This window comes from Vigna unguiculata, chromosome 8, assembly GCF_004118075.2.
Source record: "Vigna unguiculata cultivar IT97K-499-35 chromosome 8, ASM411807v1, whole genome shotgun sequence".
Classification (NCBI taxonomy): Eukaryota; Viridiplantae; Streptophyta; class Magnoliopsida; order Fabales; family Fabaceae; genus Vigna; species Vigna unguiculata.
This window is the reverse complement of record NC_040286.1, coordinates 506825-533928: the sequence shown is the minus strand read 5'-3', so window position 1 is coordinate 533928 and position 27104 is coordinate 506825. Positions and strand designations below refer to the sequence as shown.

General features: G+C 27.4%; 1 protein-coding gene across 1 annotated transcript; it reads right to left on the bottom strand.

Moving 5' to 3' along the window:
* Positions 1 to 9122: 9122 nt before the first annotated feature.
* LOC114194202 (elicitor-responsive protein 3-like) lies at positions 9123 to 10270 on the bottom strand. The gene is made up of 5 exons (XM_028084310.1): positions 10204 to 10270; positions 10041 to 10106; positions 9750 to 9888; positions 9346 to 9484; positions 9123 to 9245 (listed from the first exon to the last, which is right to left on the bottom strand). The coding sequence occupies exons 1-5, from the start codon at positions 10268 to 10270 to the stop codon at positions 9123 to 9125; spliced, it is 534 nt and encodes a 177-aa protein (XP_027940111.1).
* Between the last annotated feature and the right edge of the window lie 16834 nt (positions 10271 to 27104).

Sequence of the window (27104 nt, the reverse complement as noted above, 5' to 3'; positions counted from 1 at the left end):
TCAGGAGCAGTAAATCGGATGCCAAGTTACGATCGGACTATGTGAAGGAAAGGAGATCATGTGACGAGCTTAGTCCAGGTTGTTTAAACTAGAGCTGTCAAAATGAGTTGGAACCCGCGAGCCAACCCGGCTCACCACGGGTTCAAGCCGGGTTGGGTTGAAATTTTTTTACAAATTTCAATAGGGTTGATTTTTGACTTGACTCATCTAGAACCCGACTCACCCGGGTTGAACCCATGGTGACGAGCCAACCCGCAAATAAAGGGTCACACAAGTGTTTTTTATTAAGTTGAGTTTTGCATTTGGAGCATGTTAGGTTGTTTTTTTTAGCCAACACATAGATAATTTGTATTTTTGTGATTTTGGTTTGTATTTGAATTGTATTAAAGTTTATTTAGATTTTAATTATAATTATAATTTAGTTTTGACTAAATAAAAAAATTGTATTTTTTTTAATTAAGTGAACCCGTGAGCCAACCTGTTTAACCCACCAACCCGTGGTGGACCAGGCCAGGTTCAAATTTTTTTGGCTCGCTAATAAGTGAGCCTGGTTGGGTTGGCTAACTAAGTGATCAGTCGAGCCAGGTTGGGTCGGGTTACCCATTTTGACAGCTCTAGTTTAAACAACTCGGTTTGGTATATAGACACTGGAGCAAACAATCACATGTGTAGAGATGAGAGTTTCTTCAACGAACTCACCAAGGTGGAGGACATATTAGTGTCAAGTGGAGATGATCCCAAGATGGTGATTAAAGGGCATGGAACAATACAACACATGAAAAGGATGGATGGGTTCGAGAAATCAGAGATGTCTACTATGTTCCTGAGCTGAAGAGTAAAATTTTAAGCATAGGTCAGATAGTGGAGAAAGGAAACTCGATTCTGATAAAGAATCAGGTATTGTACTTGAAGGACAAGCACAGTTGGCTAGCAGCCCAAGTAGAAAAGAAGAAAAATTGGATGTACAAATTGGAGTTGAGCATCTTGCAGAAAAGGTGTTTGAAACGTGTGGGCAGTGAAGGCGGTGCGGGATCAATTTGGAACGGTGTGGTAGAGAAAGAGTCCGATAAGCAAATTAAAGCAATGTGATATGAAAATGAAAGAGAAGAGACAACCAATCTTGCCGAAGAAGTTGAAGAAGAAGCAGTGTTGTTGATGATGGGATGTAGCTCGGGGGACGAGCAAAAACAAGTGGAGAAGTCGGCAAGAAGGTTGAGTGTCATAAATCAGTCCAGTAGCATGGAGAGGTCGTCAAGATGTGCGGATAGCTTGGAAAGCTTAGCAAAGAGTGTGGACATATAAGATAGCTCGATGGAGCATGTGGAGAGCTCGATGGAGCATGAGGCCAACTCAGTTAGCTCAGTGGGAAGTTCGAATAGCTTGATTAAGTTGGTGGAGCAAGTGGAGTGCCAATATCATTTGGGGGAGCAAGTGATCACCTTGAAAAGCTTACCAAAGAGCCTAGATAGCTCGGTAGAGAGCCTAGATAGCTCGATAAAGCGTCTAGCTAGCTCGGATAGCTTAGTGTGGATTGTGGATAGCTCGGATCTTGAACAAGAAGAGCAGTTGCGTGCCGAGAAGGATCAGAGAGTTGTATTGGAGATGCAATATGAGAAGTAACAAATTGAAACAGATGATGAGTTTGGTGTGAAGAAGGCGTGGAAATTGTCCAATCTCTTAAAGGAAGATCAACCTATTCAGAGGAACCCGATTAATGACAAGTCGGCCACAAACACAATAAAGAACCTAGCAAAGGGTAAGTCAGTTAAGATTAAGATGAAATCGATCAAAGAGAAGATCAAGTCGGATAAAGAGAAGATCAAGTTGGTCAAAGAGAAAAGCAAGTCGGTTATGGAGATAGAAGATTGTTCGGAATCTTTAATTTTGTTAGATAATCTTTAATTTTATTACATAATATTTAGATTATATGTTAGATTAGGGAGTTGTTTTTATTTAGCAAAGTGATAAGGTATTTTATATTTGGTGAATTAAATTTAAATGAGTTGTTATTTTAGTTAGTTGGAATATCTAAGATTTAGTTTAATAATATAACATATTAGATAAAATTAAATTAAATTAAAATTTAGTTTGGTTTGATAATATTTTGTTTGTAATTAGTTATATAATAACTCATTCTCCATGAATAAAAAAATACCACAATTGCATATTCTATTCTTTTTATATGTGTGAGTTTTTTTCCAACAAATTTGTCATTCTTTTTTGGAGCACTTGTTGTAACATGAAATGAGAATGAGTTTTGCTTTCATCTTCGCATTTCAAAATAATAATAATAATAATTGCAGTAGGCTTATAGAAAGTATCTATTCTAAAACACCTTTTCAGGTTAACGTGACTATTTATTCCTTTATTTTGATTGAAGAGATAAACCACTAGAAGCTGATTTTAACTTTGTAGAAACTAATTTTGACTTTTCTTATTTTTTATTTTTATTATTTAGAAAGGATACATGGACAAGCTGTTTTTTTAATAACTTATTACTAATTTAAACGTTAATTAATTCCAATTTCTCTTTACAGATTTCAAATTCAAATTCATTATAATAAGATTCAATAATAAACTTTTAAAGACTATTTTATCTGTTCAATCTCTTATGAAATTTAGTATATGACTTATTATTAAAAATATTTATTTAATATTTTTTTATTTAAATTAATTTTAAAAAATATTTTTCTTTTTTAAAATATTTTTGAATTTTATAAACTAATTATTATTTTAAAATTAAGAAATTAATATTAAAATATTACAAATATTTTATATTTTATATTTTATATTTTCTTACATGAATAAAATAAAATAAAAAAATTTCTCATTTAATATATCTTTTATATTTGTTATATAATTTATATCTTTCATATCTCATAATCCTAAAATTTGTTAAAATGCATAATATTTCATACTGTATCATATCTAATATTTTATATAGGAATTAAAAATTTTGTAAATGTGCTTCTCTGTCAAATTCTATCAAACTCTCTACCTATTTGTATTTTATAACTTTTTTATATCAGATTTGTATTTTAGTTATATATATTTTTTAAAAATTAAAAATCTAAATTTTAAATAAGATTATATTCAAATAAAAAAGTAATTTAAATTTAATTTTAAATTTCAAAATCCTAAATCCTCTCTTTCTTCTATCTTTCACCTAAAATTTCAAGAACCCTAAATCTTCTTTCTTCTTCTTTACGATTCATTCGAAAATTTGAATATCCATCCAAAAATAAATCTAATTGGCAATCTTAAATCTTAAATCTTAAAGAAACGTAACGAGAGCACTAAGAGAGAAAACTAATTTAAGACAACCTTCTTTTAACACTCCTCTTCCACCAATGTTGAATTCTTGTGTCGGGGCGGTTAGTTTTCTGAAACGAAGAGGAACTTATGACTTATCGTTATAAATTGGTTTTAAGACTTGAAGTTGGTGTTTGCGTCATGCTTGATATTGTGATCCGTTTATGTGCTAGTTTTATTCAATGTATCTATGGCATTCATTTAGAAATTCAGTTTTGTTTTTCACTCATTAGGTAGTGTTATGGGTTCTCAACCACATCTTATTGCACTAATTTCAACCACCAAAATTGATATATAAAAGAGGGTCGAATTTTAACAGAAAAAAAATATAATTTTACATCATTCTTCATATCATAAATAATCGTTATTATAATTGTAAAGATAATTATAATCAAAGCCAACAAATTTATCATACATTATTATTTTTTATCAATATCAATGTTAAAAATATATGTTAACAAAATATGTTTTTATTTTTTAAATATTCTATATGTAGCATTTTCCATGTACTTTTTTATAGGTAATATGTTTTCGTATAAGATTTAACTATTAATTTTATTCCGATATAAAATTGGAATTTCGATTCCCAAATTACTCGTTTAGGGCATTCTAATTATCTTTGTTAAAAAAAATTTATTTTAAAATAATATATATCTTTTGATAATTAAACAATCTTGATAATAGTATTTTATATACAAATAAATAACTTCTATATAGAATTTAATTTTGTTGGAGAAGTTCTAAGTAGAGATGGCAATTCGGGTCAGGTGGGTTGACTCGCAGACTCGCACAAAAAAATGTTGGGCGGGCTGGGATGTTGAACCCGCTGGCTCGCAATGGCCTGTCTCGCAATGACATGTTACTATCGTACTTTAGCTATAATCTTGGTTGTTATTTTTCTTGTTTTTGTTTAGGTAAACTAATTGAAATTATTTGAATAGAAAATGAATGTCAATTATTATGAAACGGGACGGGTCAGAAAAGTGAATCAGATATTAAACTGTGCGGCAGGCTAACCCGACCTACACTTTGCGGGCCAAAAGGTAGGATGAGCGAAAACGGGCCAAGTTAGTCCACTTTGCCATTGATCTCCTTCCTTCAAAGCGTGACCTCAATAAATTTCCAATTTCCTTCATTCTTCTTTCTTCTCTCTTCCTTCAAAAATCATTATTCGCCTATGAAGTTTAGACACAACTACTTTTATATATATATATATATATATATATATATATATATATATATATATATATATATATATATATATATATATATATATATATATATAAATAATACATTAATTAATATTTAAATAATTATGTTGATAAAAATATTTTAATAGTTATGTTTACATAATATTATAAATATAAGTAATATGTTAATTAATATTTAGAAAAATATATTAATTATAAATTTTAAATAACTATATTTAAAAATAATACTATTAGATATTTAAATAATTATATAATAAAATAAATTAAAATTTCTTTGCATAAAATATATTGTATTGAAAAAAAGAAAGAAAGATTTATAAAATGAAAATGTGATTGGTGAAAAGGATTGAATTAAGACCCGTAAAATCAAAACTCCTTTATTAAATATAAAGCTTAAATAGTAGTTTGGTCCTAGTTTTCGTTCGGTTTTTTCAATGTGGTCTTACTTTTGTTTTTTTTTTCAATTTGGTCCTAATATTGGTTAATTTTATTCAATTTGGTCATTTTTGCTAATACTGTTAAAATAGTTAATGGATGTGAACAGTAACCACCACGTGTTATTTTGTGATTTTTTTTTAATTTTTTTTAATTTTTTTATTTAAAAAAAATGTACACGTGTCAAGCTCATATCAATATTATGACATGTGTCAGAGTCAATTTTTCATATTCAATTTGATTCTAATATTCGTTAATTGTTTTCAATTTGGTCATTTTTTTTTAAATTTAACATTTTTGTTCCTCTCCAAATTGATACAAAATTTAATTTGTATACATTAAAATGCATATTTTTTGTTAAATATTTTTAATTTAGAATTAGAGTTAGTTTAAAATTAAAACGAAAAAAAACAATAACACCATTAATTTAAAATTTTAAGAGGTTAAAAATATTTAATTTTAAACCAACTCTAATTTTAAATTAAAAATATTTAATAAAAATATGCATTTTAATAAGAATATCCATATATCATGTATATACAAATTATATTTTGTCTTTGGAGAGGAAAAAAATACTAAATTAAAAAAAGGTTAGGAGCAAATTGAAAACAATTAACGAATATTATGACCAAATTGAATATAAAAATCTGATTCTGACACGTGGCATGATATTAGCTTGACATGTGAATTTTGTTTTTAAATTAACAATAAATTGAAAAAAATTAAAATAATCATAAAATAACACGTGACATAATATAAACTTGACAGATGTACCTTTTTTAAATAAAAAAAATAAAAAAAATAAAAAAAAATAAAAAAATTAACTACTATAAAATAAAATTGTCGAATGTTAGAATCAAATTAAAAAATCAAAAGTAGACCGCATTATAAAAACCGAACAAAAAGTAGGAAAAAATCACTATTTAAGCCTAAATGTAATATAACTAAAGTATTAAATTAATGAGAAAAAAAGGTTAGGTCTTTTGTTTCTGATTCTTTCGCTAGCGTTCTTTACATTCATAGCGTGTCTTCTCTGCGCGTCCAGAAACAAGGCCGTGTCAGGCCCAAATAATTGTCTCTGACACCGCGTCGTGCACACTTCCGACGTTGCGAGGGTTTGACGGTGACGGTGTACTTCTGAACCTCTCATTCAAAGGTACCACTTTTATTTCTGATTATATGTTAGGATCTCAATCTGTCATTCCTTTTTTTTAGCTCTTGGTTGTAATATGAAATGAGAATAAGCTTTGCTTCCATCTTCACATCTCAAAATAAAAATAATTGCATTTGGTTCCTTTATTTTATTATTAAGAGAAAAAAAGCCTCAAATTGTTGATCTAAAAGATAAAACAAAAAAAATTGTAGTTTGTATGTGATGATAATCTTGGTTACTTGATTGTGTTTTGAACCTGTGAATGTGGTAGGTAGGGATGTCAAAATGGGCCGAGCCCGACGGGCCGGCCCGCCAGCCCGACCAAAAAAGCATGGGCCGGGTCAAAAAATTCAACCCGCCAACCCGAAGCAGCCCGGCCCGTCAAGCCCGATAACCCGTCGAGCCAGCCCACGGGCCAAAACGGGCCAGCCCGCGGGCCGAACGAGTTACTAATAATACATAAAAAACACGTGCAGTGCAGCGTTTTGGGAAACCAGAAAAGACTCTTTTCTTCTCTTCTCCTCCACTCCACTCCACTCCACCCGCGGCCAAACATCACACTCTCTTCTCTTCTCTTCTCCTCCACTCCACTCCACCCGCGTTTTGGGAAACCAGAAACCACCCACTTTTCTTTCTCCTCCACCCACGTCGCTGGCGAGGAAACACGAAGGCAGAGTGCAGGCCATTCACGACGCCACCATCGGACTGCGATTCACGACGATTCCGACGGCCACCACCACCGCGAAGATACATGGACAAGCTGTTTTTTTAATAACTTATTGACCCTACAAACCTTGTTTTTGGCGCACATTTGTGGTTGACTTCTCTTCTTCTGCTTCTTCTTTTTCTTCTTCTCTACTTCTGTGTTACTTTCATACCTTTTCAAATAATCCTTCAATGAATTGGACCCCATTTTTAAGACAACAATGTCCACAGTTCAGGCTCTATAGTTACCTACCATAATGTAATGTTCTATTAGATGATGCTTCAAATACTTTCAGTATGAAATAGCAAAACTCAAACTCTAATATATATATATATATATATATAACATCCAATCAACTCATGAATGACTTCAAGATAAGATTTAAAAACCACTTTCTACCATCGGAAGAGTATAAACATCACATTGTCACAACAAAGCAAGGTGTGAGATATCCACTTAAAGCTAATAAAGATAACATCAAGACAAAACTGAAGGTCTGGTTATTTGAAAATACGATGCAGGACTGAATAAGAGCTAGGATTCAACAGGCTAAGCTAAAGAGTCTAGTTAGTTAGTGAAATGCAGAAGTTGGTGAATTAAAGGCATGAATGAGAAATAGAGAATATTTATTAGAATCTTATGAATCACGGTTCAATCCTGCAACTTGGCTACCTAAATAATCATATTGTTGGAATACAGTGCAGAGGAACCAAACTTTGTGCAACAAACCTAATTCCTTACTTGAAATTGCAGTTCCCCTTCTTCCCAGTGCAGCAACCACACCCTCGCCAGTCCACGACCCAAATCGCAAATGCAGTTACCCTTCTTCCCGGTGCACGAACAAAACCCTAGCCAATGCACGAGACAAATCGCAAATCCAGTGCACGAACCCTAAATCCAATTCCTTTGGAGAAAATGAATTCCCCTTCTCCCCAACACTACTCTTTGGAATAACTTCTTACGAAATCCCACCTTCCCGCTCTCTGTTTTGCAGTCTAAAAAGAAAAACCCAAAGCCCTCCAAAATTCAAGCAACACAGATAATAAGAGAATCTTTCGGTTTTCCCTCCGCGTAAAAACGCCTCAGCGTGCATCCACCATTGCTTTCTCTCTCTAAGTGGCGTCGATTTTCTCTCTCTATATATATATATTTGACATTTTAAACGTATTTTAGGATAATATTTGAATTAATAGTGAAGCGAAAATGTGTACGGTGTAAATAATTCAAATATTATCATGAAATGCGCTTGAAACGTCAAATAAACTCAACAAAAATTTGTTAAAAGGATTAAATTCACGCATTTTAAAAGATGAAAAAACTAAATTGGTCAAATTTTTTGAAGAATGACTAATTCCAAATTTCACTAAAACTTAAGGGACCAAAAACAAACCCTTATCTAAAATAACATGTACCCATCCTATTATGTAAAGAAGTACACACTATTACATTTTAAATGATGGTTAATATAGATAAATAAAGGGTTAAATATGTTTTTGTCCCTCAAGTTTTAGTGAAATTTGGAATTATTCTCTCCTCAAAACTTTGGACCAATTTAGTCCTTCATCATTAAAAATGCATGAATTTAGTCTTTTTAACCAAATTTTGTTAAGTTTATCTCACGTTTCAAGCGCATCTCATGATAGTATTTGTGTTGTTTACACGGTTTGACACATTTTCGCTTCAATGTTAACTCAAATATTATCATAAAATGCATTTAAAATGTCAAATAAACCTAACAAAATTTGGTAAGAAGGACTAAATTCACGTATTTCTAAAAAATAAATGACTAAATTGGTATAAAGTTTCGAAGAGGAACTAATTCCAAAACTTAGTGAAACTTGTTGGACCAAAAATATATTTAACCGTATATTTAATTATAAGTTCAAGGTATTCCTTCGTGCTATATATATATATATATATAATTTTGTATATGAATGAAAGTTTATCGGTTAACCCAACAAAATTTGCTACTTTTAGTTCTTTAAAGTTTTAAAATTAAAAAAAGAAAGATCCATATCACTACTTAATAGTGTGAGACGATAAAAAAATAATTTATTATATGAATAATTGCTCTAAAGTAGCGTATAATAATATAAGAAAAAGTTAATAGGAATTATTTAAAAATAACAACTTTATGGAAAAGTAAAAGTGTAGATAATGTATGTAAATTATAAGAGTGGTGGAAGAAAAGGGGAAATAATTTAAATAAAAACAAAAAATAACAGTAAAGATGATTTTGACTTTTGATTTTTATAATTAATTATCCATCTCAATGATAATCCTGATGACTTTTGGAAGTTTTGTGCTAATAGAAAAACAAGATTTTCCACAGTGATATTCTCCAAATCCATCCAAAAATTGAATTGGGTGATTCCTTCTTCTCATAACCCTTGAATTCATCTGGTTTCTCCATCAAGTACTCTTCATTCTGTTAACAAATTCACACTAACTAATTAGCATTTATTAGTTAATAATTGATTAATTAATTAATTAATTAATTTGCAGGTGCTAGAAAAGATGAACCCTACATTATCAGCAATGAATTTAAATCCAATTTTTATTTGTCCTTTGTAAGTGTGATCTTGAAGAACCACATTATATGGAGCTGGTTGTATTTCTATGTATCCCTGATCACTTCCTTCCAATATTATTCCACCTATGAAAATTCTGCTTTATCACAAAAATATGTTAATTGTGCAAAAAAATATATAAATAAACTAAACCTTTCCAACAATAATCGTATCTTCACAAGATTGTTTCTTACGCAAAAATAATTTTACAGATTAAATATATTTTTCATTCTCAAATTATTATAAAAAATGAAGATGGTATTTTGTCTTTAAATTAAATTATAAAATAGTTGATGTTTACATTTTATAAAAGTTATGTATTTTTTTCAACAATTGGTGTGTAAAAATAGATAAGAGATTACTTGGCTTCACCAACAAATCCACCATTTCTGAAGAGTTCTGTGTCCATGATTCTACATTTAAGATACGTTGAATTCTTGCAATCAAACTCCGACAAATCAAATATGAATTTCTCATTCCACCGAGGTTTCTCATGTTTTCCTGCATCACATACAATTATGTCAAAACAAGTCACATAAAAACAACAAGAATATTGCACTTTCATAAAAAATAAAAAAAAACGAGTTAAACCTAAATTTTATTACTTTAATATATTTTGAATAACCTAAATTTTGAATAACATATACTTTAACCTGATGAAACTTTTGTTATTCGAGTCTGAGTGCCACATTCAATAATCACATAGTAAGAAGGTGTTCCTGCAGTATTTTGTTCAAAGAGAAATGAACAATTTTCTGATAAAAAAATAGTTTTGGATAAATTGAAATTGGGATGCAATAAACGAAAATAATATACCAACAAAATTTGTGTGTATAATTCCTTTTGCATTGACAACAAGTACTTCAAGAATTCCTCTCTTCATTCTGTGATTTTCTTCTAATAAGAAGTTCATATCTGTGTTTTTTATGGCTCTAAAACATGAAATTCTTAGAAATTATAAATTTAAGACAACATGTGTGAAGAGAGAGGTAACAATTTCATTGCTTCACTAACGTACCAATTAATTAGTTGAGGTTACCATCTCTTCATGTTATTAATGGTGTATTAATCCTTTTCAGTTTTATTCACTAATATTATTCATTTCAATGTAATTTTACCAAATTACCTTTTTTATATATATTTTTTTTAGGAGATGAATGACAATATTAATATATTTTATTTTATATCTTAAATCTTAAGATATTTTTTAAGGATAGGGTAGTGATGTAGTTTTAAAACGGAAAATTCTTCAAATGTATTTATTAATTTTGACGATTTTATATAAAATGTAAAAAAAGGTGATTTTAAAATGAACTTTCATTCCACCTTTAAATTGATTTTAAATACTCTAAGTGAATTTTAAGTTCAATTAAATTTTATAAAAGTTTATTCATGAAGTTTTTCACTCGTTATAGATTTGTCTCATATATGATCGATATTATATTTTCAACACATCTTTCTAACATTAATATATATATATATATATATATATATATATATATATATATATATATATATATATATCATAAAACTAAATATTAATATATATGTCAATAATGATTTGATAGTATATGATATGATATTATCTAAGAATAAATATTAATAAAATAAACTTCATATAATTTTGATATTATTGTAATAAATAAACTTTAAATTTCACTAAAATTTTAACCTATAATGAGATTTGTTTTAAATTACATCTTATAAATTCATCTTATTTATTGTTGGTGTCAGATTTCCAATAAAAACTAAATGTAATCCCACTTTTAAATTGTTTGTATCTCCATAAACTGAACAACAACAAAAATATTTTTTTTAATTTATTATAAAGCAATAAATCTTATGTAAGAAAACAGAAGAAGATATGTAAACAAAATATTAATAAATAAATAAATAAATAAATAAATCAGTGATTATAGTAGAGAGAATACGTACTACTTTGGGAATAAAATATTCCTCTTCTTTTATCAATTAAAATACCAATTAAAGAAAAGCAAGTACAAATGAATAAAGCAACATTAAAACACTATAAAAACAGAAATTAGAAAAGGAAAAAAATAATTAGAAATAGTAAATGATGGTACCATTTATGTGAGACACATACATCATGGTTGTGTTATTTGCTTGACTACTTTGCGTGTGTGATAGGGACGAGAAAGTTGTTGATAAAGAACCCTAAAAATTTGTCCCACCCAATTAGTCTACCCATCTTTTCGTGCAAGTAATAACATGTAAGAAAATTGCATTTATTTTTACGCCATCTTAATTGTTACTAGTACTTCTTGCATTTATTTTACACTATTATTATACTCAAATAAATTAAAAACAAAATGGTCTTCTTAGATAGTCTATTTTAATTAATACATTAAAGAAGTTTTAAGAAAATAAATCGCGACTCACTTTTGCAACCCTAAATAAACTCTACTAAATAGCGTTTTCTAGTGTACCAATAAAGTCTTCTAAATTTATCATGATAATACCATTTAGTGATAAAAATGTTATATCCAACCACAAGTATTAAAACTAATTTCTAGCAAGAAAAAATATTAAATAATATTATTGCATGCAAAATCTATTATTCCATAATGGAGGTGAAGTAATCAAATCACAATTAAATTAAATTGTTATATAAGGTAAGTGTTCAATCGAATATTAACTCCTCTCATATTAATAATGGATGGTAATTATATGAAGGACAAGTCAAAATAATTTTAGAAAGAATTGTAAGGGTAATTAGTGATCATATTTATAATAATATATAAAGAGATACATTTTGTTTGTGTTCACATTTTATATTTTCATTTTTATCTTTAATTATTATTTTAAAAATTAATTATTTTATAAATAGTTTATCTATAATCGTTATTCTAAAAAAATATTCTTAACCATTATTTTAAAAACATCTAACAATTATTTTAAAAATTAATTATTTACTTTTTATTAATCTTTAACTCAAATCTTTATAAAAATAATTAAAAATAAAAAATTACTAACACACATGTCCGGCTCCTATGTTTTGGCTACTATGCATTATGGTAGTAGTGTGTATTGAGTGGGGAGACTATTAGGAGATTAATCAGTAAAAGGAAATGGGCCTAATGGTAATGGGTAGAATAGTAAGACATTCAGTTTGAATTCAAAAGGGAAGTATATAAGAAAAAGGCTACTACTTCCTACTTCCTGCACCCCTACAATTACTAATTGCTTATCAAAATCGCATGATTCAAAATGCATTTCAAACATTCTGGAAATTATATTCCATAAATCTCTTTCTGAAAATCTTATTTTCGTAAAGCTTGGTCCAGAAAATAAAACACTATTTTCAAAATTGGGGTTGCACGAAGAAATTGTGGGGGGTGCACGAGGAAACTGTGGGGGTGTAGAAAATAAAATCCAAAGAAAGAACATGCACTCTTTGGTGTTGTTTTGGAGGGTTTCTTCTGGTAAGTGAAAGCTTTTGGTGTTGAACTGAAATGAATGAAAAATATATTTGAAAGTTGTAAAGTAGAGTACGCAGTAGACATGTCAGTTAAGCTTTTTCAGTGGTTGCATACTTTTATGGTGTAAAAAGGAGAGTAGAAACATCATTTGATATTGCAATGAAAACGAAGAGATTAATTATGTTTGCAAACAGTACTTTTTCAAAGAGGACATGTGTGACCAACCTTTTGCTGATTCATCTCATTGTGATAATGTGTTTTTTTGACACTACAACAAGTGGTTCTGATGTTTTCGTACCACTTTATTAATCCAATTTTAACTAAGTAATGTCTTATTATCAGTATTAGTTTTACAAGGATTTCTTAATTCAAATACAGCAGCTATATTTCTGTTTTTAGAGTTTTATTTCACACATTGATTCCATATAAAAAGAAATTATTCTATCAATTAGAAGTCACCATGTAAATCTAATTTTAAAATAATTAGCTGTAAAAATAAATAATTTTAGGTTTACTTATGTCATAATGAAATACCGTTTGTGTTCAAATCATCTATTGATATTTAGATTCACACACAATATATATTTCGACATAAGAAAATATATTATAAGTCTCTTACATCAACCAGATATTTAAATATAAATCTCACATTATAAATTGTATGATTAAATTAAGATTAGAATTCACTTCTTAACGAATATAATAATAAGAATATAATGAAATATAATATAAGATGACGTGTGACTTTATTTTATTAAAAATGTCATCATGGTTTTCAATGTAATTACTTACAACAACCAAGAGATTAGTTGTGATGATAACTTTGATATTATTATCGACATTGATGAATAAAATATCATTATTCAATATACTTTCAATTTAAAAAGTAAAAGCAGCTTATCATTTTATATTAACTACATGTTAAAAAATGTATAGATAAATAAAACTAAACAAAATAATGATGATGTCCTCTAATTAACAAACTTTTTTAATAAAAACTACTTAAATGAAAAATGTTTACAATAAAAGAGTTGAAACTTAATTATGTCTTGAAAGAAAATGTTTGAATCGAGCTAAACTTATAAACAAATTGTTTACAAATTTCATTAGTAATATTACTAAAAAATTTCATATTTTCTGTTAGTTTTATTTTAATTTTTTTGTAAAATATTTATAAATTTTATTATAAAAAAAAATATACAAAAAATTGTTACAAATTTTTTTTAAAAATATTATGTATAAACATTTTTCACAATAAATCTGCAAGAAAAATTTCATGTAAAATTTTTAATAATGTAATATAAAAAATCGTGTCTAATGAAGCTTTTTCTCTATAATTTTGATAATATTTAATTTTTGCCCTTAACTTTAGAAACTTTTGAATTGTAGGTTGATCCAAAACCCGACTTAAAGAAAAAATGTGGCATATGACATAAAAACATTTCCCTACATGTTGTTTTAACCACGAGTGATGATAAAAAAGTAAATCCCATAAAAATGGTGTAGAATAAGAATAAAATATATTATTTGCAGGTAGAAAGAAGAAAGAAGAAAGAAGAAAGAAGAAAGGAGAAGAAGTGTAATATTTAAAAGAGAGAATCGAAGATGACGATGATGATGATGAAGTTTGAGGTGATATATGAGAAGTGTGATAGAAATGGTAGGGTAGTCACCTTCTCAAAAGCTTCTGCAAGCCTCATCTCACTTCAACCAAAACTACACTCCAAAACAAAACTACATTGAAGCTGGGAAATGTTGTCGTGCTGCACTCTTCTACCTTTCTTCCACGTGGCGAAACTGAATAAATTATTCAGGAGTAAATTATGTCAATTTAGATTTTTTATATAAAATTTTTTGATTAAAAAAAATGTATTCCCTTTATTTAAATAATTCTCGTACCATGTAACGTTCCATTTAATCGATAACCCTAATTAAAAGAAACGTACACAGATAACATAGTAACACGGTCTTGGAAATACTCAAGACACACATTATGGCAAAAGCCAAATAAGATACAAAGTTCAACAATACTCCAATTTAAAATTAAAGGCCAAGCAAATACATGGGTCATAACCCTATAACGAAGCCCAAAGCAGTAAAATCTAGTCCAGGCGGACTACGCAGCGGAATCATCCATTCCCTGTTGACCTCGAGTGCCTCTCACATCAATAAATTGATCATCATCGCAAAAAGAGAAGAACCACATACAAGACAACCAAACAAGCAACAAGGTAAACTAGAGTAGAAACAGTTTATCATGCAGTCACATGTTATCACACATTCCAAACAATATTTATCAACCAATCATGTTATGACTTCTCAAACAATACACTAGACTCAGACTCGACTCATCCGAATTACATATAATCTAGTCGGATTCAGCGAATGCTTGCACTTGTGGTGGATATCTCTGCTCACCCCCGAGCTAAGTGTTACAAGTGGTACAATGTCTCAATCCCCCACACACATCCCCACACACAAGGTTAGCCCTTAATGAGTTTCATGCCTCCTACTACTCTCACCACAAGAGTCAGTCTGCTTTAAGTGAGACTAACTGACTCCTTAGAGTGTCCGGATGCAACCTTACCTTGAATCCTTACCAAATTATATAGATGGGGCACCACCATGAACTCCCACTAACAATGGAATTACGTCCCGACCACTGAAGCACTACCACGAGGTCTCACCTAGAGGCTCATGGAATTACGCACTGACACAGACCAATCATACTCAATCAATCAAGTATTATTTCTCATGCACATAACTTTCATGCCAACCTTTATAACCAAATCCACATTCATATTACATGTTGAATCCATTCCAACTCATCCTTCCCAATCCATGAATATAGAATTGTACTTCATACCAATACCATGCCATTTTGATACCAACCATTTCATTGAAATCGCATGTCAAGATTTATCCAAGTTCATCATTCACAATCCATGAATCACATCACTCATGCAAATTCATTCATCTCATACTTTATAAATGCATACCAAGACATACATATATCACAAAATAGTATTCATCCCAAATAAATGAGTGTCAACATTTAAGTACCTGCAATTTCATACAATCAAGCACAGCCCACAACCATAATTCTTACACCAAAATTCCTAAGAAAATTTATTATCACAAAACCAAAAATCATTGCAGTAATGCGTGACACATTTCTCAAGCTACAGACATCTAATAAACGATCCAACTGGTCAAACCATAAAATAACATGTTATGAACCAAATGTCAAAATTTGAGCTCAATCCAACGGTTAATGAGTCAGAAAATTCAATTTTACTAAAACTGCGCATATCAAAAAAATACACAGTCGCCAAACAACCAAGTTAACTCGCTCAGTGACTGCGCGACACATCCAGAATACGAGAAATAACATCAAATATCACAGTTTCATGAATATTTGAACCCCTAACTCAGAAATATACCAAAAACTAATGTTTTCCCCAAACTTTTCTCATATTTTACAAAACATTAATCGCATAAAATAGAAATAACGTGAAACTCTAGCTTCCCTTACCTGGAAAGGGGTCAGCAGAGGACTTCGACACCCGAATCGTGACGAACAGTAGCTCAAGCAATAGCTTCGAGTGCTGGAAAACAGTGGAACGAGCTTAAAATGAACATAATGGAGCAAGAGCATGAGTTGGAAGCTAACTTACGAAGAGTAGAGAACTGGTCTGAGTTCACTTGATTAGAAACACTGGTTGAACCCTAGCAGAGCTTCACAGCTGCTCAAAGAGGAAGTAAGGGAGAACTATTTTTCTAAAATGATATGAATGAGTGGGTTAGGGCAAGTCTTTGGTCATTTAGTTCCTTATGGGCCAACCCTTAGGCCCATTATACCTTGGGACAACCTTTAAAGATTGGGGCTGAAATAAGAGGGCTTTACATACCACAATTTGCATTTTTCAATTTTTAATTTTTTAATTGATTGAATTTATGGAAAATAAGTATTCTAATTTATATTTTAATTCAAGACTATTCAACTCATTCATTGTATGCAAACAGAAAACACAAAATTCCAACATTTTATAATATAGGGTTATACTAATTTGAAAAAAAAAATTGGGTTCATGTCAATTTCGTAAAAAATATTCTTAAAATCATACTTAGGGTTCATACTAATTTGAGGAAAAACTTCATTTGGAAGAAATATCGTAATGAAAAAAATGATAAATCTAACATACAAAGTAGGTTACTAATTCATAAGATATTGTGAGCATGTGTTCCTCTTCTCTCTGTCCTCTCATCTATATTTCTCGATCTGTCTTTCTTTTTTCTTTCACACTTTTTTAATGACTTGCTGTGAAAAAAACCTTATGAGTAGATATAAAACTTTAATCCCTTAATTAACCAAGGTCCATCAAATTAATTTTTATTTTACTTTTTAAATAATAAAAGTATATAAATAATATAATAGTATATAAATTTAAATTTAAAATACATATAAATATATATAAACAATAAAATTAAAAACTTGGGGAGTCCTGCCTTTCCTTGGTCATAAAGAAGGTCCGCTTCTGCTTTCTTCCCCGACAAAACCTACATTCCTTCGGTCTCTTCTTCACCTATTATATTATAAGATCATATTGAATTGATTTAGGACGATGATAATGATATTTTGATAACTTTATTTTATAATTTGATATAACATCTTTTAAGTAATTTTGGAATATAAAAAATAAAAAAATAAAAAAAATAAAAAGCTACTTAAAATATGACACCTCGTAAAAGAAAGTTATCAATATTTAGTAGTTAAAAAATTATTTTTTTTAGATTTAAAATTCATTACTTAAAATAATATTAGAATTCTCTGAAATTTATCATAACAAAATTTAATATTTATCGGACTTATCATTTTACCATATCAGTATTAAACTATCAATTATTGTCTAATCATATACTTAAAGATGTAAATGTCTCGACATGTATTCAAAATCTTATATCAACTAAAATAAGATAAATTTACCATATATAAATCACTCTAAACCTTATCTTATAAATGGTTTTTTAAACTTAAATCAGATTTAAAAATCATTATTTAAAGAAATATAAAATAAATGTGCTCTAGTCATAAATTTAAAAAGTTTCAGCTAACATATTACATGAGATTTTATAATACACTGATGATTCTAACCAAAGAATATGATATGAAGTTTATTCTTACTAATCGTCACGTTTTAAAAAAATAATTAAATCGTGTTTCATATATAAGAAACAATTTTACTTTATTATGATAAAATGAAGTATGTTGGAATATAACACAGAGATGTCAAAAAAATCCATACACGTGGGTATTCGCGAATAAAACCTGCAACGGGTAAAAAACGGATATTAAAAATAGATACCCGCTATCCGCAGGTACGGGTATTTTTGATACCCGCATGTCAACGGGGAGGGTATGAGTATCATAATATTCGTACTAGTGGATACCCGTACCCGCTAAACATACACCTATTGACATTCTTCTCTTTCCTTTCTTTGAGATTAGATATATACATCAAACTTTATATAAATAATGACGTTTATGATATGTTTGTTGTCAAATGATGAAATAAAAATAAGAATACTTGGTATGTGACAATTGAAGTTTATTATTTGCTTATTTTGTTTATTTTTCAGGAATCAATAGGAGAAAGTGAGTTTGTTGATCAAAACACTAATTAAAGAATTTCCATTGTGTTGAACGTCATTTTATATTTACTTTTACAATTATTTGGACTTGTATCAACTTAAGTTTATTTGAATTTTTATTTAAAATTTATGACAGTGATGTATTTTATTTTATTTGAATTTATAATTAAATATTTATTTTTTAAATAATTTTGCAAATACCCGCTGGTACCTGTGATACCCGTGGATATGAAAAAAATAGGCAGATACCCGCACAACGGATATATGATAAATATTTATTCAGCGGACAAGGTACGGAAGAGTTACTACCCGTATCCTACCCACCCATTAACATCTCTAATAACACGTGAAAATGGTGACAACTTTATAATTGAATTGATGTAGTTATTACAAAATTTGAAATATTAGCTTTTAATTTGCATCGTTCGTTGGTTTTAATGGAGGAGTCAATTAAAGGACAATATATTTACTGTAAAAGAATCTAGTTTGTTGTTTGGACGATGTTTGAGATGCTCAATGATTCACTTAAAAAAGTATCAAAGTTAAGTGATTTGTCTTTATCCAAATTCTTTAAACACTATTTTTGGTTGTGAAATAGAACAGAACATTGTAATAATGGCTCCTAAAGATTTTTTTTTTTTTCACTTTCTAAATAGTTTATCTAAAAGTTGTGAAATAAGGTTCTAATTTTCTTAAAGAATAAATATGTTTTTACTTTATTTTTTATAAAATAATTTATTTTTTATTTAAAAATTATAAGTATATTTATATAATAAATATATTTTTAGTTTATATAGATAATTTTTTAGTATAATGGAAAATAAAAAAATAATTATTGAATATAAAATATAATGAAAGAGATAAAATGATAGTTACTCCAATCTCATTTATTAACACAACTATAATCTTTTATGTTTGTTATTTTAGGTTCTTTACATTATTTTAGGTCAGATTGATGTAAGACATATAAATTTACGTTACATGAATAACATATCGAACTATATTTTTTTTAATTAGAATAATTATTTTATTATTTTTATTAAATTTAACTATTTTATTTATTTATTTATTTATTAAAATTTTATCATTTCTTTATCTACAAAATAAGTAAATAAATATTCATAATGAAATTTAAAAAATATTCATATTTATTTTAAAAATTAAGAAAAGTAAATATACAACTAACTGATTTCTTAAAAAAAAAACTATTTAGTTTTCAAAAAAGTATAAATTATAATAATTTTTTTATATTATAATCAATATTATGTAAGTGTATATTTAAAACTAAAACCTCTCCTTTTCTGATAATTCACATGTTATAGTAATTTATGATAAATTAAAATTTCATAAAATCAACTTTTAGAAAAAAAATATAATTATAATAAAATGTTTTAAAATATGAAAATTAAAATACTTCTGGAATTAATTTAATGAGTTTTTTTTTTTAATACCTGGTGTTAATATTAACGATGTAAGTCCACAGTATTTATTATTTTTGTATAGAATTTATATTCATACTAAATATGCCACATATTATATACCGTCCAATGAAAATGGTTAATGATTAACATTATTGGGTTCGTCATGGATCACTTTGAACAGAAAAACTAACTATCACTTTTAAAAAGTATTAATAAGTATTAATAGTCTCTAACTGTAAAATGTGATTTTAAATTTAATTCTAACTAACCTTACTACTATTAAAAAAATTGTTTTCTCGCATCTAAAGCTAATATTTGTTACAGTTTGCTTCTTTTTATTTTATTTTATTAGTTTACATGAATTAAAAATAATGACATTTAATTTTGATCTTTCTTAATTATAATCAAATGATTTATCATATCTCCTATCATGTCCATGTCCATATCTTATAATTTTATCATACTTATTGTTATAAATTGGTATAAGGATAATTTTAAATTATTTAGATGAGAAGAATAAATATTTGATATTGTAAAAATTTTAATTATATAAATGAAATTCATGATAATTCAAATCACCATTATTATTAAAAAGATATATTTTTCATGTTAGTTGTTGTTGCCCATAACCATATCAAAAAAATTGAGACAAAACTTCATGAACAAAACAATATGCATATAATTGTTAGGATCAATATACATTCCAAATATTATTTATTTTTATGTTCTATGTCTTGTGGAAAGATGCATAGAAAATTTTAAAAAGATCGATATTTAAAATTTATCCTTAGTTTCACATTGGTGTAGTTTTTACTATTTAACTCATGTGATATGCTTTAATTTTAAAAGTAAATAAAACATAAAATGCAATGACAATTTTAAAATTTGTGTGAACTTATAAGCTTTGATTGTTGCCATAACCTAAGCCTATTCACCTATTTGCTTCGATTGCAAAGGAACTGAAACCTATAAGTTTGCAAAAATTTAAAAATTGTTACTTTTTTTTAACTATTTCATTTTAGCGCAAAGATATAGGCTTCAATTTTTGGGGAACCAAAGCCTATACGCTTTGATTTTTTCTAATAACCGAGGCATAAAACTATGCCTAGAGTTAATTTTCGTGAAAGCCTTCACTGCGAAGTTCATTTATGCAGTTTCGTGAAAACTTCCACTTCAAACGTCATAACCATTTTCCTCTCTATCTCCACTACCTCTACTGCGAACTCAATTGCGTTCATTGACGTTGTGACATCCACTCTCTACCACTCAATGTCAAACTAGTGAGTGATTTTTTCGTGCCTCCTAAATATGCTCTCATTTTTAGCAATGCTCACACAACTAAATCTAATTAACCTAATGATTTTTTGTATTCTTTTTGCTCGTTGTACCTAGTTGCACTTTTGAGGTGTCATTTTTGCCCCACTACAATTCTCTCCATTCTTTCTCTATTTTCAACTTGCTTCATTTCCATTGTTGGCTCACTCGTCAAATTTGTTCTTTCTTCCCTCGTTTTTTTTTTTTGTTTCATTAAGACTCGTTATGTTCTTCCTAATGCATGCATTTTGTGCCGACATTCATGTCCAGGTTTTGCATTCAGGTGGCATTGGTGCAACACATGTTTCCTTACTTCCAAAACGTGTTTTACACTATTGCAGTCCTCCCCCCATTGTTGGGGTAGCTTCTACGCTCCTAGGTTCTTAAAAATTTATATTTTTATATATGATTTTAATATATTTTTTGTATGTTTGATATGTTTAGTTATTGTGCCAACTACATAGTAAAATTGTACAATAGTATGTGTAGGATATTTAAAGTGTTTTGATTCAGGTGTATTGTAATATTTGGTTTGTGTCTGAATATTTCTGGTTGTTTTGTTTCAGTCCAAGTTGATAAGGTAGAAAAATAAATATTTAAAAAAAAATTATAGAATAGGTTTCGGTTATAGCATCAACTGAAGCATATAGTGAATAATAGATTTTGGTTGCCAAAGGAACCAAAGCATATAGTTGAATAGACTTTGGTTGTTTTCAAAATCGAAACCTATCCTTCACTTCAATTTTTTTTCAATATTTTTTTAATTACTTTTGACTTCAGTTATGAAGATCATCAAAATATATTCTTAAATTACATGATTCGATTAGGAACCGAAGTCAAAAGTTTTCCCTTTTTTACCTTGTTTGGATATACTTCAGTTAGAGAACTAAAGTATAAAATTGAAGAAAAATGATGTCGAAACCTTTCACCGTGAAACATCCCTACTTTGAATAGTGTATTATTTACTTTATCCTTACTTTTAAAATTTAGAGTTAGAAAATTATGTGTTTTTACTAATGTTTTGTATTATATCTAGATATAGTTTGAACATTGAGAAAGAAATTAAGTAGTTTTTAAGAAACATTAAGAATAAGTAAAATAAAAATAACAATAAATGACAACAATTATGCACAAATCAATTTTGTTTATTTTTTTTAATTTATTTCCATTTATACACTGGTCCTATTTATTTATTTTATTTAATCAGATCATGTTTATTTATTTTATTTAATTTATTTCCAGTTATGCACGGATCCTTTTTATTTATCACATTTAACTTATCTCTAGTTACACACTGGTCATGTTTATTTATTTCATTATACACACAAATATATATATATATATATATATATATATATATATATATATATATATATATAGACACACACATATATACTTATGCACTGGTCCGATTTAATTTATATTTCTGTTGTTATATTTGTTTATAACATTCTATTCCATATCTAGTTATTTATTTAAAATTCTTGCTTTTATTCTTATTTTATCATTAATTTTAATTCAAAAAATATAAAAATAATGTAAAATTAAATATTATTTTATTGAGTGAGCTTGGATAAAAAAAAATTACATGTATATTTTATTGTTATTTTATATTCTTTGTGTATAGTTTGTATAATGACATAATTTGATAGTTATAACATTTTATGACATTTGAAAATGTCTAAGAGTATGTCACTTAAGAAAGACTTAAGTCTGGTTTCAATAAGTTGAGATCAAACCAACGTCACCATTTTTATATTTGGGAAGTCACAATTTGGTACAAATTGGGATGAAAAGCAGGACCATTGTGGGGGTTAAGGAAATTTTACCAAGTACGTGAATATTTGGATAGTTTAGAATAGTGCGCTGGAATAGGATATTCATAGGTCAAACTTGGGACTATCTAATACCTACTCGACATCCCCAAGGTTGGATAGTGAGTATATATCTCTTTTATGAGCTGATAAATGACTAATATTCTAGAAAAATAAATAATTATGATTGTACCAATGTTTTATGAGAAATACTCAACTATCTAATCACTTCCCAAAGTAACTTTTGATGTTAGTTCATAATGGATCATCAGAGGTGAACTGTAGATCCATACGTTTGATAAAACATGATCAAGTTTTGTGGTTGTAGGTCCAATTCTAGGCCCCTAGTATCTGTATTGTTTGTTGAGTTTATTAAGATTGATATTTAAGACTTATAAAAACCTCACTAATTTTATATTTTTCTTTGATATGTACTTAGTTGCATGAGTTGTAAAGGAACCTATTTAATGAGAGTTATTTGAAATATTATTGATGAATTAGATTGACTTATGAATAATAGTTACAAAATATATATATATATATATATATATATATATATATATATATATATATATATATGAAATTGTTATCGTTAGTTTTTTTCGAGCAAAATTTTATGAAAAATTTAATTCTATTTTTTTTATCAAATAATAATTATCTAACTGCACTGATATTACATCAACCAGATTTGGCTGTGGACATATAGCTATTTATTTGATTTTTGTTTTTTCATTATTCAAACCCAGTGGCCGAGTCAATATTGGAGGGCTGATACTTCCCTTATGTGGTGGCATTTATACTCTTTCTAGTTTAAACACATTTTTTTAATATTTTAAATAAAATAACAATGACTATCTGAAATTTAAATAAATATACACTCTTTTGTGTGTTTTTTTATCGTTCACTTCATGTTTTTAATAAAGTGACAATTACATATATATATATATATATATATATATATATATATATATATATATATATATATATATAATCTATAAAAAATAACATTTTTCATTTTTCATTTAAAGAATATTATCTCATTTTTATATTGTTATCGCTTTTTATTTAAATTTTAGTCATCATGATATTTCTAAATGAAATAAATGAAGTAAATAGTACTTTATAAAAAAAATGAATGTATATTTAAAAACTATAAAGTATATTATTTATTTTTTAATAAATTTTATATACTGAAAAATAATTGATAAATTTTGAGATATCAACATAATTAAGATGTCAAAATTCATAATAATATATAATATAATATGATTTGAAATATGAATCACATTTATTGTAAACAAGTTTCTATTTTAAAGCTAGATAAAGCATGAATATTATAGCTACGTTATCATATGACAAAAATTTTGAAAATGATGTGAATCAACCATCTTTAGTTCTAATGAAGGAATTAATTCGTGGTTAAACACCAAAAAAGAAAAAATGACATGCACATACTAAATATGCACATACTAAATACGTCAGATAAATTTAATAAATTTTAGTAAAAAAATATTAAATTTATGTATTTTAAAAATAAATAACTAAATTAGTTAAAAGTTTTAAAAAAAAATTAATTCCAAATTTTATTGAAACTATAATGTTTTTTTTAAGAATTATAATAAAAAATGAATTTTTAGTAGGGTAGGGACTTCTTAGGTGAATGTGGATGGTGTTTTAATGTGTCTCCTTTATATAAGAAACACGTGAAAAGACAAAAAGTTCAAACATTTCTTAAGGTCAAACAACACGGAGAGAGATCAAATAATTCTAAAAAGTTTTATCTTTTTACTAATTAATTTTCTACCTAAGTACAATATTAGTTACATTAAAGTTTATGTATTTATTTTCTTTAAATACATTTCTAATTTTACATAATTGTTTATTGTGATCTTTTCTTTATCCTTTTACTTTTTATACATCAAACTATAAGAAAGGTGAGTGTTTTCAAAATTAGAAAGAGGGTAAGCATGATTTAGCACGAGCTATAGTTATATTTTATTTAATATTAATGATTACATATTTGACTTTGGTTTTGTTTTGTTTGAAAGATGACTAAATCCAAATCCATGCCAAATTAAAAATATCACATGTGACACATGTTGTTGAACATATATAGTACACGAGCTTCCTATGAAAAAAACAAAAAAACATGTACATGAAAGATAGTGAAATTTTTGTCTTTGTTAGGGAAACCTCTCAAATCCATAATAATATTTGTTTTTAGTATTCTAAATTTCTGACACTTTAATTATTGCACTAATATGTTATAATTAACCCCATTCCAAAACTGCCTAAATTATTGGAAAAATTTGTCACCTATATCACATCACATTCACGAATATTTTCAAACAAATTACATTGCAATCATGAAAAACATACAATTTTTTTAATTCTTTTTATTTTTTAATAAAAGGAATTATGTTTCAATATTATAATTTTTAATAAAACATCTTTGTCTAACTTAAATTAATAAAATTTATTTGAATTATTTATATGAAGATTTTTTATTTTGTGTTTACATTTTAAATATCAATTTTACTTATTAAAATACAATTATTTATTAAATTTTTAAAAATTAACTACTATTTTTATAAACTTTTTTTTCTATTTATCAACAATTATTTTTTCATATTTTTTTATATATTTTACTTTATTTTTAATAAATATGATTTTATTTTATATATTAACTAACATTATATTATCTCTATCTATTAATATAATATTACACATATTTAAAAAATATGTACACATATACGATTGAAATACACTGGTAAAATCTTAAAAAGGATAACTATGACTTATTTAATAATTTTTGAATATAAATTAATTTATTAAATCAAAAACTACTTTTATAATTTTACTGAAACCATCATACCAACATAGAATCTATAAAAAATTCTGAATCATAAAAACATGTTTGGATTTTACTTAGAACAACTCAAACTCCCTTTAAGTTGAATTAACTAAGAGACAAGTTGATGAGTAACTTGATAAACATTTCATTTATCATTCGTGCAAACATATGGTGGAATGATTAATGTCAACTAAATGTACTTATTTTATTGGTTAAAAAAATGGTGAGATTTGAACTATTACACGAACACGAACATGAACATTTTCTGATTTTGTCACTTTATTGAAAGGGATGAAAGTGAAAAATGAAGACAATGATGACGAATATTGCACACTGAGATTCCTGTGTGCCTGGTCCCAACCAAGTGTGCTTTGTCATTCTCAGATTTTAAATCTTTTAAACATATTTTCATTAAAAAATGTTTTCTTGAAAATATTTTCAGTGAATGTGGATATTTTATATTGAGGGAAGATATTATTGTGATTCCTAGGGAGAAGTTAAAAATAAAAGCAAGTCATTGAAAAGTTTTTATATTAGAATTAAATACTGTGCAATATTTACTTTTTACGGAATACCTTCATCCTCACGTGGCAATATTTTTTAATTCATTCTTTTTATAATTTATGATACCATTACAATTAATTTTAAATTTTACTTTATTTTTTCATTTTTTAAATATTTTTCATAAAATTAAATACACATAAATAAAGATTAAAGATTGTCTTTGTTTTAGTTAGTAGAATTATGAAGTTATCAGAAAATATATAATTATTTAACAATAAACGTTATGTAGAAATATGCACCGACATAGACTATTTATTTATCTAGTAAGAAATCAATGTTCAACTAACAATCTTACATGACCTTAGAATAAAGAAAAAAGCAAAGTAGGTGTGAAAAAAAAAATCGAATTCTGATAAATTTTTTCAATACACTCATGCACTATTACAATTATACATTACAAATTTAATCCTCCAAAATCCAAATTCTTTACTTTAATAAAAATAGTTGTATCGTGATAAATAGTGTTATAAGAGACTTATCACTTCCACAGATAATAGAAAAATTTATAATTAATACTAACATCACTTCATAAACGATTTTATAAGATTATAATTAATACAAACATCACTTTATAAACCAATTTTATGAAATGATATAATTACTCATTTAGTCTCCTAATTTCTTGGTTTGATTTAATTTGGTTTTTTTTTATTTATTA

Bases quoted from the DNA above. Each gene is read 5' to 3' on its own strand.
- LOC114194202 (XM_028084310.1), bottom strand. From the start codon at position 10,270: ATGAAGAGAGGAATTCTTGAAGTACTTGTTGTCAATGCAAAAGGAATT. The intron at 9,889-10,040 runs GTTAAAGTATAT...TATGTGATGCAG, and splicing joins AATAACAAAAGTTTCATCAG to GAAAACATGAGAAACCTCGG. The intron at 9,246-9,345 runs GTAGGGTTCATC...ATTTGTTAACAG, and splicing joins TTAAATTCATTGCTGATAAT to AATGAAGAGTACTTGATGGA.